We start from the raw sequence: 16,976 nt of genomic DNA, 5'->3' as shown, positions 1-16,976 counted from the left end.
TTTCAGATAAAAAGTTGAAACATTATTCTTTATTAGTTACCTTCACACCAACACGAATTGATCGTCTTCCTAGACACTGGGTTCTTTTTCTCGGTGTTTTGTCTTTCTGGTAGTTTTCCTTCGGTGTTACCCTCGAGTATGTTATGATATACTGTTGTATATATGTGAGAACACAATATAGTTTTGTTTGTTGCTGTTTTTTAGATCCTGTTGAACTCACAACTGAAGAAATCGACAACCCATGAAATTATGTACTTTTGATTGCATATTATTAATCCCCTGACGAAGGGTTCATTATGTAACCCGAAATGCAATGGGACGTTGGATATTAATTTTTGAATCACATTAATTTAGTAGTGTTTACCATATACTGATTGAATTGAAAATATGATTTGATAATATTTTCATGTGATTTTGTGCAACATTGAATACGAATGCTTATTGATGCACTTTTTACGTTAACAGTTCTTGAAAATTAGGTTACTTATTGACCAATAAATGTGTATGTTGAACAATGTTTAAGAAGGTAAAAACTTGATTGAGTTTTTAAAGGCTGAACGCCTATCAGCTGTGCTTCTAGCAGCCCTGGGCACTCCTGGGCTCTCACCCAAGCATGTGGTGCCTGCCACGTAGTACAGGGAAATGCACAGCATGGCATTTTGACATTGCATACGGGGCTGCAACCAGCAGCACCGTCCGCAAAGTTAAATGCCCTGGATGCACCCACCAGTATGGCGGGTGCATCTTAATTGCAGTGGTGGAACCGCCATATGTCTGCCGGGTGGGGTGGTCCCATACACTGCAACGAAGGCGGGCAGCATCGTAATGAGCCCCTTGGGTCCCAGTGCAGGCCGGCACCACAGCACCAATATTCATCTGAAGAACATTCAGTGATTGCACGGGGCACACAATGTTTCGATGGGTAAATGAGTGTATTTGCTATTGCAGAGGATTAATGTCCCAAGATACTGTTGCAAATGTTGCAGTTTCTGAATAGTTCATGAATTCTGAGAATTGTTTCTAAATCGCTAGATGTCCATGAGTTCTGCTTCTAAAATGTGCTATTAAACGCATGGTTTAGCCCCATTTGTTCAAAACTTTCTTGGTGGAAACCAAATGTCCGTCCCCCTTAGCCACAAATAAAGAGGACATCCGGTGAATGATGTCACAAAATATCTCCACTCTGGATGGCCCCTTAAAGACGGCTTGCTTTTTGTATTGTGTTTGCTCGGTCAGTACAATACGAGTTGCTTTTGGTTAACAGTTCTGCTCAGTCTGCGTTTTATCACAAAATACGAAAAATTCCTTTCGTAAGAGGTCAGTAAAATAACAATATTACGAAATTAAAACAGCAAAAGAGCAACACGTGGCAGCCCTTGGTGACTTGTTTGTAATTATTAGGCCTCTGAGGTCCAAGAAACCGAATCACTGCACCACAGAGTCACTAAACCTCCATCTAGCGAAAGGATTGTGGCATCAGAAATTCTGCTCATCTGTTTGGCAGCTGTCTGGAGCACCCCTGTCCAACAGGATAGGCCTGCCTCTCACATTTTCTAGCATTGATCACATCATGCTAGCACTCTGTCTAAATGACTACTCTTTATCTCCCTCTCTGCCCCCACTCTGTTGTTCTTCCTTAGCCTCTCCTCTTTCTTTTTCCTTTACTTTCATTTACTCACTCTTCTGTCAGAACCTCTTCCGGTATATCCATTGTCTTCATGCCAAGTAGTTGTAGGAGTTGGTGATGTTCTTGTCGAAAAATGTGATGCTGCATAGGAGATTTCATCCATTGCAGGAGATGGAACGGAGATTTATTTGATCCACTGCAGCAGAGATGTTGCTGAGATTTTATTCACCGCAACAAAGATGGAGTTGAAATTTCATCCACGGCAACAGAGACGGGGTTGGGAATTAATCCACTGGTGCAGAGATGGAATCGAGAATTCACCCAATGCCGCAATGGTGTGGACATTTCATCCACAGCTGCAGAGATGGAGTTAAAATTATATCCACTTCTGGAGAAGAGCTTTCATCCACTACAATGGTGATGGAGTTGGGATGTCATCCACTGTAGCAGAGGTGTATTTCTGTAAGATTAGACTGCTCGAGTATCTTTAAGGATTTTTCTCACTAGTAATGGGAAGAATAACAGGCACAGTGCTACAGAGGATGATGCACTAATCAGACTAATTAAGTGAGAATAAATTGGCAGCAATAGACACTGCCAGGTTAAGATAAAGAAGGGCGGTTTTTCTAAGAATTTTTAAATGGAAACTCTTCAAAAATCTTCAGCGTTGCCTTGCTCAAACAGCATACAATTGTGCAGTATGATATTTTGACTGTGCCATGACCCAAAGATGTCACCCAGGGCCAGACTGGGAACGCAAACCGGCCCTGGCAATTGAGGAGCGGCGGCCCATGCAGGTAAGAGTGGTGGGCGGTGGGGCCGGGTTGGGGGGGATTTCGAGAGACGACCATAATGGAAAATTACATTATTAATAAATTGTCCCTTGTCTTCGTCTGTCGAAATCCTCTGCACACAGCCCACCGCCCTTACCTGCACGGGCCGCTGCTGCAATTGAGTCAGACTGCTCGCAGGGGCAGGTGCATGGAAAACACTGCAGCTGCTTTTGTTACAGGGGGCTGATTCAACCGGCCCCCGGTAACAAAAACAGCCCCACCAGGGTCCAAAACCGGCCCCCACCCTGGTGGCCCACAGGGGAAACACCCTGTGCCCGCTACGGCCAGTCCAGCCCTGATGTCACCAGCTGTGCAAACATGGATAATTCTGTGTTTCTGATATGTTAAACATGATTCGGTGTTGCACCATTGTACAAAGGCAAGTGAGCACCGTCTTGCATGAGATTTATACTCAAGGCACACCCGTCAGAAATAATTTCATCAGACAGACAACTGCCCCAATGTTAATCAAGTAATGTATGTAATTTCTGTATAATCTACAAATATCACATAGATATGTCAGACAATGTCTTTTTGCCAATAGTTTGCGCGTTTTTCATTTGGTACTAGTATCAATGCAAAGCCAGGCACCTCTACTTTGCAAGACCTCAGTTGATCTGGCTGTGTGTGGTTTCCTAGGAGTGTTAGAGCTGTTCCCTTTTCTTGTATAATCAGGGCATCATATCATGCTACACGATACAGTGTTGTTTGGCCCTGCACTTACTAAATTCACTTAGGTGGATCAACGTTTTCATTTATGCTGCTTTGCACTCCATAGGTCCTTTTTGTGTAGCAAGAGCTAAAGGGCTTCAACACCTCATCAGGGGTAGAAAGCGCTCTTTAAATGTAAACCCTTCCCTTTTCTATCCCTCTACTATCCTTTTCAATCCAAATAATAGACAAACATGTCCACCGCAGAAATTATTTTAATATTTCCCTATGCTAATTCACCACTAATCCTTTTTGGGTTCCAGAGTAGCATGCTGCTCGCCAAAAGCACTTTGATGCCTCGTCAGGGGTGGTAAGTGCTATATAAATGCAATTACAATTACTGTCCTAAACTTTTGTGAATCGGGACCAAAGTGATCCGCTTTGCAATGGATGGGAAGTCTCTAGTGTTGTGTAGGGATAAACAGATTACAATTTTTTTTTCTTTCAAAAGGACCTCATGTGGTTAGAAATAAGATTCTATTTGATGTTGAAATCTTCTATGCAAATGTTTTTAGCACAGCTCACCACTTGTTGCCACAAGGTTAGATAAGGATTCTTTGAAGCAAGGATCATTGGCAGACAGCTTCCAGACGGTGTGAAAGCAAAGTGCTTTGGAAAGTGATAGCTCGATTAACACTGGCAGAGACTCAAATACCAAGTGTCAGGGAATGTTTGAAAAGGTGAATTTCAAGATATTTTTTGCCTAAGTCTGCCAGGTGCCTCACCTGACAGATTGTTGAAACTATTCTTGTGCATGATGTCATACCCACCGAGTAAAAAAAAAAATCCAAAAAAGGAAGCTGAGTTGGGGGAGAATCAAGTTCCCGGTGTAAGTGAGAATTAGGTCAGTGAATTAGAACAGCGAGCCACTGCGAAGTGTGCATTTATCAGTTAGCTATTTACAGCTGCGAGCTGCGTAAATGCCGGAGGTGTTTGGCAGGTATCTTTAAATCTGTATCACCTTTTTAGATGATGATTTTCTTTGTGTTGGTTTGTGGTGGGTGAGATGTTTTGGGTAATTCAGAGTGGGAATAGGGTTGAGCACACTGTTGGGGATGCAGAACGAAAGGAATGAGTTTGAAATTGGGAGTGGGTCTGAGGGCGTGATTACGATCTTGGCGGATGGGAAACCCTGTCACAAATGTGAACATTGTCCCATTTGCCTTATTACAAGTACCATAGGATATAATGCAATTGTAATACAGAGGACGGGATATCCGTCACATTTGTGATGCAGTAACCCTGTACGCAAAGTTTTGTAATAAGGCCCTTCGTTTTGTGACTGATAAAAGCAAATGAAGTGAAACACAAATCAAGTTGAAATTAAGTAAGGACTTAATGATTGGAGAATTTCGGGCACATAAGGGAGAAGATGATTTGAACTTCAATGCAAGAGAAGCAACAGATACTGCAACCTAAACACCAATGCCCAGCCTAATATTTCCTTCCACTGTTGGAGATGTCCTTGAGTGAATGTCACAATCTGTGCAACGTGTGACTGTGGACCTGATTCAGTATCACCATGTTGCAGACATCATTTGTAAATCTAGGTTCAGTAATAAAAGTGCTTTCAAGAATGGTTTGGCCCTCTGCTGTCATGCCAAGTAGGAGGATGTCACAGAACTGTGATGCTTCATGTCTGTGTGAACTGTTCTGTGGGCCTGGGTACCAGGAACTGTCACACAAATCAGTCTCTTTCCTCCCACCAAAGAGGCAGCATATGTTGTCGCTCTGACACTATTTTTCGTTTAGCTTAACAAATGTACTAATGCTTATTACAAATATTCATATATAGTGTGATTTTATGCTAAGATGACCATAGTTAGTGATCCACATGTTATAGTTAACTAAAGTTAAAGTACCTTAAGTTAGTCATAGGAATGGTTCCTGCTGGTAACTGCGGGAAATGACAACTGGCCGAGGCATATAAAATAATGGCAAGCACTAGCAGCAGTGGTGGCAAAACGGAATATAGCAAAGAAATGGGGGGGCGGCCGCTATCCCGACACTAGAGGAGTGGGAAAACGATTTGGACTGGTGCTGGCAAGCAGAATGCACGATATATAAGAGGGCGCCCCAAAAAAGGGAGGAACATCTGGGGGGTCTGGCAGATTTACCGAGGATTATACAATTGACACTGTGATGTAACAGGATTATTGTCATCTATGATTGTCGAAAGATGTCACTTGCAGACATTTAAAAATGGAATGAAGACACATGATCCCTGTTTGTACAAATCATCATAAATACAACAATAAAAGTTATTAAAATAAAGTTAGTCACAATTAATGTAGACCTCAGTTTAATTACTCACACTAACATTGTGGTTCTCTTACTCTTTTTTTCGTTTCAGGAGCCAACTTATATTAGTAATAATTGTTGCAATTATTGTCGTTTCTGTGAGAATTGTTTAGCAACGTAAGTTTTACTGAAAGATAAACAATGAGTTTTTTTGCACCAGCCCGGGGATGAGATGATAACAAGTAGCATGGTGTAAAAGATTTCTTCAGAAGGCTGTGCAGCTGTGAGCTTCTTTTGTGCAAGGTCTGAGAAGATGGGCAAAGAAATGCTATCAGGAAATGCTGACTTTTGATTGGTTTCCACCTCATGGGAACCGTAGAGACTTGTTCTATACTGTAGAAATGATGTGTTTAATTGTGCATTGCTGAGTTAGTTAGTCTCAGCTACTCCTATCTTCTCTTTCAAGAGCAGATGCCCCTTTCCCACTCTCTTGAGACCCAATGCTTATTTTGTTCCTGCTCATAGAGTTAAACTTTCAAGCAAATCTAATATTGTTGTCTGATTGAACCTTCAGTTGGTTCTGCCTTTAGAGGCTTTACTTGCTGACACCTGCTGCTTAATTTCCCCAGGGTTTGCGCAGACGTGAGTCCCTTGCTCACTTTGAGACTGGATTCAAGCAAGCCGGGCTGACGAAGGCTGTAATGCCAGAAACCGGTCCTCGGAAGCTTGTTTCCGGTCCAGGGAAGGCATGGCTTGGCAGTTCGGGCTGGACTGTTCCCATGAGGCACAGGGTCAGACTGATTTGCATATAGCCATGTCTAAACTGGGGTGGGAGTGGGCTAAAGAATGGTGATGGATTAAACCCAGATCTTTTGACTCGTGTGAGTGTTTGATTGGTTCAGATGCTCCGTCCATCACCACCCCCTTTTGTACCGCTTTGGCCGCCATAAGTGTGGCAGGGTTTGCTCAGACGTGAGTCCCTTGCTCACTTTGCCACTGGATTCAAGCAAGCCGGGCTGAAGAAGGCTGTAATGCCAGAAACCGGTCCTCGGAAGCTTGTTTCCGGTCCGGGGAAGGCATGGCTTGGCAGTTCGGGCTGGACTGTTCCCATGAGGCACAGGGTCATACTGATTTGCATATAGCCATGTCTGAACTGGGGTGGCAGAGTGGGCTAAACAACGGTGATGGATTAAACCCAGATCTTTTGACTCGGTGTGAGTGTTTGATTGGTTCAGATGCTCCGTCCATCACCACCCCCTTTTGTACCGCTTTGGCCGCCATAAGTGTGGCAGGGTTTGCTCAGACGTGAGTCCCTTGCACACTTTGCTACTGGATTCAAGCAAGCCGGGCTGAAGAAGGGTGTAATGCCAGAAACCGGTCCTCGGAAGCTTGTTTTCGGTCTAGGGAAGGCATGGCTTGGCAGTTCGGGCTGGACTGTTCCCATGAGGCACAGGGTCAGACTGATTTGCATATAGCCATGTCTGAACTGGGGTGGCAGAGTGGGCTAAAGAATGGTGATGGATTAAACCCAGATCTTTTGACTCGGTGTGAGTGTTTGATTGGTTCAGATGCTCCGTCCATCACCACCCCCTTTTGTACCGCTTTGGCCGCCATAAGTGTGGCAGGTTTTGCGCAGACGTGAGTCCCTTGCTCACTTTGCTACTGGATTCAAGCAAGCCGGGCTGAAGAAGGCTGTAATGCCAGAAACCGGTCCTCGGAAGCTTGTTTCCGGTCCAGGGAAGGCATGGCTTGGCAGTTCGGGCTGGACTGTTCCCATGAGGCACAGGGTCAGACTGATTTGCATATAGCCATGTCTGAACTGGGGTGGCTGAGTGGGCTAAAGAACGGTGATGGATTAAACCCAGATCTTTTGACTCGGTGTGAGTGTTTGATTGGTTCAGATGCTCCGTCCATTACCACCCCCTTTTGTACCGCTTAATTTTCGCTGGCATCATTTCAATCCTCATTTGGGAATTTTCCTTCAGGGTTACTGCACCTTACTCAATTTGCATATGAAAATCTTTCAATAGCATCCGCTATTTTGACTTGCCTTGAATTATACCGAACAATGCTTCTATAAGGTGATTATTGATTTAGGAATAATTTTAACGATTTGAGATTGTAAATTTGCCAGTCTAATTGACCATCATGGTTTCCAAATCTACTCCTCTTTGTCGATTTTGTGGAGCCTCATGTGCTTCATTGTCATTGCGGTCCTGTGATTCACTGATATTAAGCCTCAATTCAAGACAAAGGTCCATCCATTTGAGTGCAGCTTCCACTTAAATTTGCAGAAAAGATTTACACTGTGCAAAACACATCCTGCACTGATTCACTTCTGTGGGATTCCAACGTCCATGTTAAGTCTCCTCTCCTGCCCAAGCAGGATTACCCTCCCTACTCCCCAGGTGGCTATCTCACCCTGGACAGAACTTCTACCCTATTGTCCAGGTACGCTCCCTTTCGCTTCCCCTTCCTGCAAAATCTCTCATCTGTTGCGTATTTCCACACACTTTCTTCTTCACTCTCCACCTATACCACTTCCCTCATTTCAGGCATAATTAATATTACTTCAATGTGGGGCCTGTCTGCCCCTTCAGAACAGGGTCTCTTCCCTCATGAGTAGCCTTTTTCCCTCCCGATAGAATCGCCCTTCGGTAGCTACTCTCTGAAGCCCCACTGTGTGAAGGACCGTGTCTCAGGAGGGGATAGTCGACTTCAAACACCACAGAAACTGTTACACTTTTCCACGGGCTTTAAACAAAATACATTATACCCTTTAAACCCATGCCACATTATAGTATACCATTTTGTTAAAAACATCTCTATGTATTTATTTATACTAGAATCAAAGGTAACTTGGTCCCTTCTTTTTAATGCATCTTCTCCACTGGCCCTATGCTCGGTCAGCAACATGGTTATGTTGGCTCATGTATTCAAACCCAGATGAAATTCTTCTAGCCAAAGAAGCAGCAATGTATGAATAACTAAGCCCTTTACCAGAACAGGGTTTTCTTGGTGTGTGTCTAGATGGGATTGTGGGTCTTTTCATTGCCTGAACCTTTTCCCCACATGTCTGGCTGTGCTCTCCTTTGATCATTCACCCACCTTAGACCCTTTCTGAAGTCTTTCTTTGAGTTTTTATGATTTAGTGCTCCAATCAGATGTAAGTACCATTTCTCGAAAAGGGAAAGAAAACTTTAGATGAAAAAAGGAGAAAAACAGCCTCATCATTATTGTTAACTCAAGTCAACCATTCCAAAAGTGCAATTTTCGATAAACCCTATCTGATGCATGGAAAAAGAAGGAAATAATACTAACAAAAGAGACCAACAATTTACATTTTTAAAAAGGCCAATGTGCCGAATAAAGTAGTATGATTTACAGCATCATAATGCTATGCATTTGCGAACATGTCACTTCTCCAGTCCAAGTGCGACCTTCTTGAGGTAGGGGTGGGCCCACATATGGGCCTGGCACCTGTAGCACTGTTGTGCCTTCCACGCTGTTCCACATGGCACTTTCTGGAAGCAGACAGATGCCAAGGTAAATAGGGAACTATCAGCTTTCTGTCACTGCAAGGGGTCGTAGGGTCTACATAAGACACCGGTGACTGATGGCCACCGTCGGATCTCTATATCTGTCCACACACTTTAGGAGACTGAAACAAATGTTTGATGAACGCATTTTATATTAACTTGGGTCTAAAATAGGGGACGAAAATGAATGGTAAATAGGGTCCTGTTGTTTTAAGATTTACTATATGAAGCCTGTATACCTCCCAGCTAAGCATTAGGCTGACCCCGGTAGAGTTGTATTGCTGCTCACTAGCTGCTCGTTGCTCAGAGTATTTAGGTACCAGATCTAGTGCTTGCATCTGAGTTACTCAGAACAGGCTTTCCGGGTCAATATGGGCTCTCTGTTCACTTTAGAAAGGTACAGCGGTAAACAGGAAGTAATTAGCGTCTTGTGGGACTAGGGAAATCCATTTACATGATCCTGTGGTAAAAGACCGCTGTGTAAGCAAATGGCATTGAAAGGTTCTAGTTAAGTGCAAAGCTGTTGTGCATCAATTCCTCCAGTTCCTATGGGATAATGCTGTGGCGCGGTCCCCTCATTGTACATCACTTCACCCTAGCAGACATCTTAGGTCTATTTGTTGCAGTGTCACGTCAGATGTAACCTTTGAGCATGTACATTTCGTATGATCATTTGCACGCATCACATTGACCTTGCAATGTTTGTCCCCAGTGATCTCTACCAATGGTAACCCCAATGGACAGGACGGAGGTACCCGGATACCCACGATGAACACCCACATTCTGCTTTCAGATCCCTACTGGGGTTGTGTCTTGTTGTCTGTGTTGACTTTGACGGTCACAGTGCTGAATACCGGGAGGGCTTTACTTTAGGTAACTGCAAGGTCTAATTATTCAGTGCAGCAACACGGGAAACTGCTGTAGTAATTGCTACATATTAAAAAAGTATGGTCTAGACCACAGTTCTCCAATGTTGGTCCTGGAGGGCAGGATCCATGCCAGATTTTTAGCATATCCACATTTAGATAAATGTAGTTATCTGAAAAATATGGCATGGATCCGGCCCTCCAGGACCTACATTGGAGAATGCTGGTCTAGAGCATTGATTTCTCAACATATTGCACCTCCTAGAAGACTAAATAGTACTCCAGTTAGGCTAGTCGAGATTCCCAATCTCAGAGACGACCACGCTGCATCGTCTCCTGTGGACGCGCTGAACATGCTGCTGACCCCTAGCACGCCCTGCTTCTCAACCAGCCAAATTGTCAGAAGAGTCGCTGACTCTTATCTGCACTGGGGGTACGTTAGTTTCACTTCCCCTCCTTGGCTTCCAACTAGTGGATCTCAGTGGATTCTTTAAGCATCTGTCGTCACCTTCTGTTCAACCTTATCTCTTAGCGGATTGAGGATAGCTTTATGAGTCATGTGATCCGACCACTTTCAGTTTAGCAAATATGGGCGGACACATTTCCAGTCAAGATGCCTTTCTGCTTCTAGCTATAATTAGCCTTAATGTCCCCAGCACGTGACCTACAAGTCTATCCTGATATTCAATCTCCCCTATCAAGGTCCATGAAGCCCACACAACCATGATATTGCCTTCCCTAGGGTCCGCTGGCCTCATTCCTGTGTTCACCTGCGTGCTGAGCTTTCCGTTATACCGCATCACAGTTCCTGGCTTCTCTAGGACCACTGGCCAGCATCCTTTCTGCTCGGGCCTATTAAATGCCCCAGTCCTGATGATGATCCTGAAATCTGGTGGGTCAAAATGCCCTTGACTCCTAAGACCTTTCTGTGGCCAATTGGAGTTCCTTTCGTTTTTGTTATTAACACTCTTGAACGTTATTTACAAACTGTGTGTGTCACGTGTGAGCGCCGAAGTCTTTTTTGCACTATCTGTTTAGGCATCTTTATAAGATCCATTGCTAATTAAAATAATATAAGGTATTGTACACCTGCCATGGTGTTCTTTAAAAAGGTTGTTTTTCTGTTCTTATTCCTATTCCTGTTCCATTTCCTAGTTTTATATGTAACATTGAGTGTCCCGTAGAATAATTATGTTGAATATTTTCAGGAACCTTTGTTGTTATATGTTGTGATTACGCCAGGTTTCTGTCCTAGGGTATTTATTTGTACTACACGTATATGCAATATTCTGACACAACATGCAGAACTGAATCACATTATATCACAGGGTCCAGTAGTTTTACAATCTCCATATGAAAACAACCATAAGCCAGAAACGCCTCTATGTTAGTTTCATGATGGTTGGAGATTTAAGGCTCTCTAGGGAAAAAATGGTTTAAATACTCTTATGTTATGTTATGCTTTGCAATGCTATTCTATGCTGTGTTATGTTATGCGGTGCTGTGCTATGCTATGCTATGTTATGCTATGTTATACTATGCTCTGTTATGCTCTGTTATGTTCTGCTATGCTATACTATGTTGTGTTATGCTATGGTATGTTATGTTATGCTATGCTATGCCATGTTGTGTTATGTTATGTTATGCCAATGCTATGTTATGTTGTGTTATGCTATGTTATGCTATGATATGTTATGTTATGTTATATGTTGTATGTTATGTTGTACCTACTTAATAGAGCACACATTCACCAAAGGTTTACTGTTGCTAGAGAAACCAAAAATGACAGTAAGGTAGAGACAGGGAAAAAGTAGTCAGCAAAAAATAGCTTTCTTGAAAAGGCAAGTGTTCAGGTTTCTTGAGATCAGATTCACAGTTAAGATGGTCTGAAGGGAGTTCCATAACTGGAAACCTACAGTACCCCTCCCCCCACCCTTCCTCTACCCTTTCCCGATTTATTCGAATGTTAAGAAAATCATCTTTCACATCCTTAATCTTTGATGTAACCTTCATACTTATTCAAGGAGCTCCCAACTATGTGTGGGTGATTAAATCACGGAATGTACGTAGCCTATTTATTTATTTATTTATTGATTTACTTATTTACTTATTTGAAGAGTTTTATATGGTGCTGGCTAGACCCGGAGGTATCAGTGCGCTTTACATAAGAACAAGTCGCACACAGTTACATCAGTTACCATAGCATGTAGGTAAGCCTATGTACGTAGCCTATGTAGGTAGGTAGGCCTCAACAGCATATGAACGAGTCCCTTCGAAGACACGTCACTTGTGCCTTGGGCAGCTCCCGTCTACATGTTGTGTAAAGTGAGAATGTAACTGCCCTGTTCCAGTCTGATTCAGAAAAGGGGGTGGTGATGAACAGAGTGTCTGAATTAAGCAGACCACTCTTACCCAGTCCAAAGATCAGGGCTTGATCCATCACCGTTATTTAGCTCACTGCCCCATCCCAGCTCAGAACCTGGCTATATGCAAATTAGTCTGTCCCTGGCCCAGTGCATCATGGGAACAGGGCAGACCAAACTACCAAGCCAATTCTTCACCAGAAAGGAGACAAGCTTCCGGGGACCGGTTTCTGCCATTTCAGGCGTCGTCGGCCCGGCTTGCTTGAATCCTGATGGAGCAGTGAGCAGGGTACTCTTGTCTGAGTATACCCTGCCACACCTATAGTGGGCAAAAACGATTCAGAAAAGGGGGTGGTGATGAACAGAGTGTCTGAATTAAGCAGACCACTCTTACCCAGTCCAAAGATCAGGGCTTGATCCATCACCGTTATTTAGCTCACTGCCCCATCCCAGCTCAGAACCTGGCTATATGCAAATTAGTCTGTCCCTGGCCCAGTGCATCATGGGAACAGGGCAGACCAAACTACCAAGCCAATTCTTCACCAGAAAGGAGACAAGCTTCCGGGGACCGGTTTCTGCCATTTCAGGCGTCGTCGGCCCGGCTTGCTTGAATCCTGATGGAGCAGTGAGCAAGGGACTCATGTCTGAGTATACCCTGCCACACCTATAGTGGCCAAAAACGATTCAGAAAAGGGGGTGGTGATGAACAGAGTGTCTGAATTAAGCAGACCACTCTTACCCAGTCCAAAGATCAGGGCTTGATCCATCACCGTTATTTAGCTCACTGCCCCATCCCAGCTCAGAACCTGGCTATATGCAAATTAGTCTGTCCCTGGCCCAGTGCAGGGCAGACCAAATTGCCAGCTATGGTCGCTACACAACCTTAATTTAACTTCCAGTCCCACCACAAAGTGCTCATGACCTCCCACGTGACATCACAAATGGGATAATCAAAATGTTATCACAGATGGGAAATCACCACAGTTCCAGGACTAGGCCACTAAAGCATATGCTAGAATGACGCTGCATTTTCACTCCTGGGCATTTCTATAACAAATGTATGGATCTCGGGAGCTGTACTTAAGTGTTGATACACTGCATGTTACTGGATTGCACAAGTATGGTCTGAAAAAGTAATTTTGAGCACTGAAAACAAGGTGTTCCTGTGTCAGGGAAGGATATAGTGGGTGATCTATGCAACATTATTACTAATAGCCCAATATAGCATCATAAGGCACTTTGCCAAGAAAGGACGCGCCGCAGCAGACCACATCCCAAGGCATGGACACCGCGAGGCAAAAAGGGAGTGGCGCTGCAGATGTAATTTTTTCACTGTGCGGAGAAGCTCAGCGCCAGCTTTGGGCCAGGAGAGAGATGTAAACAGAAATGATGCACCACAGGACCAGTTCTGGCCAATACTAAACCCAGAGGCTCTGAGCTGGTTCAGAATCCGGGTTCAGAGCAAAAATGGGACCAATGTGGAACAAGTGGGTACATCAATGAGTCAGGAGAAGATATAGATGGTCAGGGTTGAAGCAAAGAGACAGTGGTGAAGAGAGAAAAGAAAAAGGGGAGTTGATGACGAAAGGAAAACAGTGGGATACACAGGGCGTTTCTAGACGTGAGATTTCAATCAATGGGATACAACCAGCTGCTATCAACAAGGGGGGTTTTGAAATGGCAGCATATCGCCACCACCCTGTGATGTCACTGGCTTCCAAATGCATTCAACAGCCCATGTGTACATTATGGTCACATTGGTATCTTTCTGGAGAGTTACAATACTAGCTTTTGTACACTACTCGGTCGTGACCTCTTTTCGGCATTCATTCTAACAGTAATTTCCAAATAGGCTGGGGAAGACCATGGCTTATCAGTGGCTGAAAGACCAGAAATGAGTTACAATCCTGAGGGTCACATTGGAGCGTTGCCCTGGTCTTTAGCAGTTGTTGATTGCGGTGCGATTGCAGCTGCCACTCAAGAGTACGACTTTCACCTATATTCAAGTAGCACTAGCAAAACCCATGGGCTAACTATCCTGTGCAGAGCAATATTCTACTTTTGTGAGTCAGTTTTTTGTCAGAGTGTGCACACTTATCAGTCTACAGAAAAACAACAGGTAATAAGTAGGCCTTGTCAGTGGCACTTGCCTCCCGGGTTTGTAGACCCGAAGAAGACGAAGTCCTATTTCTTATTGAGTTTTTTTTTTTTAAAAAAACGTGTTATTCATTTCCCCTGTCATATAAACACAGTTTGACCTGTCCACAAAAGGACCACAAATGTCTCAAAAAAAATGTATAAACCGACGAAAGCCAACATGACAGATTGTCGATGTCATTGTCAACTCTGGGAGCAGCAGCCCCGGATTCTAATCACAGCTTCTTCACTAAAGCATACAGTGTGTGAGCCTGGGCAAATTATTACATCTAAGTGGCCTTAGTTAGTTCTTTTATATACCAATCATGTGAGCGCTTAGAAGACGATCAACCCTCAGCCCACTATTAAGCATTGTAAAGTATAGGTAGGAGCTGCTATGCAGGTTAAGCAGTCACCTGTGGAGTTAAGTGGCAGTGACAGCTTAGACTAGCCTGACCACTCTGTGGGATTGTGGGAAAAATATTTGATCCCCATTCCCACACAAATAACAATTGAGAGTGCTTATGAATAGAATAAATGCTAGAACGAATCCCATGAGTAAATACTAGTTAGTTTAAAAAAAGCATGCACAAGGAGTCACCATCCTTCATGGCATTTGCATTTTCTGAACCAGGCAACTCCCTGTGCACCTCTGTGCCCTCTAGAGAAGCATCTTTTACACATAACAGCAAGCCACTCCCCTCAGGGCCCGCAAACAAAATGTCACTAAATCAAGGTCACGGACACAGACGTCATGCTTCTGTGCTCCCCTGGATGCAGAACCCCTGGCACCCACGGCGCCCCGAAACCCAATAGCCCAGCACCCACCTTACGGATGCGCGTCTGGCTGGAGGGGGAGACCCCGCCCCCCGGCGTCGAGGAGGAGGTGGGGGAGGCCATTTCGCCCTCCCTTGCTCCTGTCACTCTGCTCTCCTCAGTCACCTCTCCGGGCGCGCCCCCTCAGGGAACGAGTGGCGCAGCCCTTCGCGTCCCAGCGCCTCGTCTCCTTGGAGCAGCGTTCAGGCGCTGGATGTTCCGTGTGCCATCTGACCGGTCACGTGGCTGGACTCCCCATCCCGGGATGCGCGGCTCTACGAGGGGTGAATGCAGAGAAGGCGGGCAGCCCGGTGGGCCAAGGCGGGAAGGCGGCGGGCAGACAGTGACCTTCCCTGCCAGTGCTCGGTGCTCTGGTGTCTGTGCTGCAGCCGCACTCCTCGGTACCCCCTCGCCGTCTGAGAGTGTGCAGGAGGGGGGCGGGGGGAGGCTGCACCGGAGAGGAGGGAATAACAGTGCTGGGGTTATTATAGCGGCTCGCACTGGGAGAAGAAGCAAGCAGGGAGGCTGGGCTGGGCTGCTGAGAAGGATGAGATCATGGACAGCTCCCCCCAGACCGTGTTATGCACCACACTGACTTTTGCAGGAAGATCAGGTGAAAGGCTGAGCCCCCCTCCTGCAGCAGGAGGTGACAGGCTGAGCCCCCCTCCTGCAGAAGAGGGTGAAAGGCTGAGCTTCCTGTCTGCAGCAGAGGGTGACAGACTGAACCCCTTCCTGCAGCAGCAGGTGAGATGCTGAGTTTCCCTCCTGCAGCAGCGGGTGAAAGGCTGAGCTCCCCTCCTGCAGTAAGGGGTCACAAGCTGAGTCCCTTCTGCAGCAGGGGGTGAAAGGCTCAGCTTCCCTCCTGCAGCAGAGGGTGACAGATTGAGCCCCCTCCTGCAGCAGCAGGTGAGAGGTTGATCTTCCCTCCTGCAGCAGAGGGTGACAGGCTGAGCCCTCTCCTGCAGCAGCAGGTGAGAGGCTGTTCTTCCCTCCTGCAGCAAGAGGCGACAGGTACGCCCCCTCCATCCTGCAGCAGCGGCTGAAAGGCTGAGCTTCCCTCCTGCAGCAGGGGGTGACAGGCACCCCCCTTGCAGCAGCAGGTGAAAAGAGTGAATGCCCCTTTTCGGGGGTAAGTAGACGAGGAGTCCCTCCTGCCGTGCAGGGTGGCCACGGAAGTGATCTCACCCCCTGCAGGAGCAGGCATCAGTTGTTGAATATTATTGGGCTGAAAGTGCAGTCAGCCCGTGACCTGAATGTATTTATTTCCACTAGACATTTATACATTTTCACAAGTTCTTGCTAGATGGTTCCTAACGTTGACTGTGCTCGCAGAAATGTAACGGGCGCGATCGATATTCGAACTTGTAACATGCACGGTGCACATACTTGTCCGCTGCAGGTACTCAACCCGCCGAGTGTATGGGTGGCGCCTTATTAAGGAGGTCGAGAAGCGCATACTTTCTACATAATCTGGATTGCTTCCAAAGCGGCACATGTACCACAAAGCATCTTTTGTTACTGCCAGGAAAATAAGGACATGCTCCCTCAGCTGCCTCCCTCCCCCCTCACACAGATACCAATGCACGTGCAGGGTCTGTGTTTTCATTTAAGGTGGAACCCTGGGTTTTTAAAGAGACCCGGGTACGTGAAGCTTTGATTTGTGTTTTTATTATCATGGTGCGTGAGCCGTCTGGTATCCACGTTCGGGCAGTGGCGGGTTAACCAGTCTAGTTACCCGGGTAGTAACCCACACACAACCAGAGCACTAGTTGGTCCACATCGAGTGAGCAGCTTATCCAGGTGTGCTTTTATTTTTGCACGGCAGTATTTCTAGAAATGACATT

At 45.4% G+C, this 16,976-nt stretch overlaps 1 protein-coding gene across 1 annotated transcript in view; it reads right to left on the bottom strand.

Annotated features, from left to right (window-relative positions):
- The window catches only part of ANK2 (ankyrin 2), a 1,987,506-nt gene extending 1,972,001 nt beyond the window's left edge, over positions 1 to 15,505 (bottom strand). Inside the window, exon 1 of the mRNA XM_078676735.1 lies at positions 15,145 to 15,505. Coding sequence (XP_078532861.1) covers positions 15,145 to 15,216 — 72 coding nt within the window. The 5' untranslated portion in view covers positions 15,217 to 15,505. The remainder of the gene's footprint in view (positions 1 to 15,144) is intronic.
- Positions 15,506 to 16,976: the final 1,471 nt, after the last annotated feature.

Source organism: Lissotriton helveticus, chromosome 2_1, assembly GCF_964261635.1.
Source record: "Lissotriton helveticus chromosome 2_1, aLisHel1.1, whole genome shotgun sequence".
In the NCBI taxonomy this organism is placed as follows: domain Eukaryota; kingdom Metazoa; phylum Chordata; class Amphibia; order Caudata; family Salamandridae; genus Lissotriton; species Lissotriton helveticus.
The sequence above is the reverse complement of the archived record's forward strand: the minus strand, read 5'-3'. Positions and strand labels throughout refer to the sequence as shown.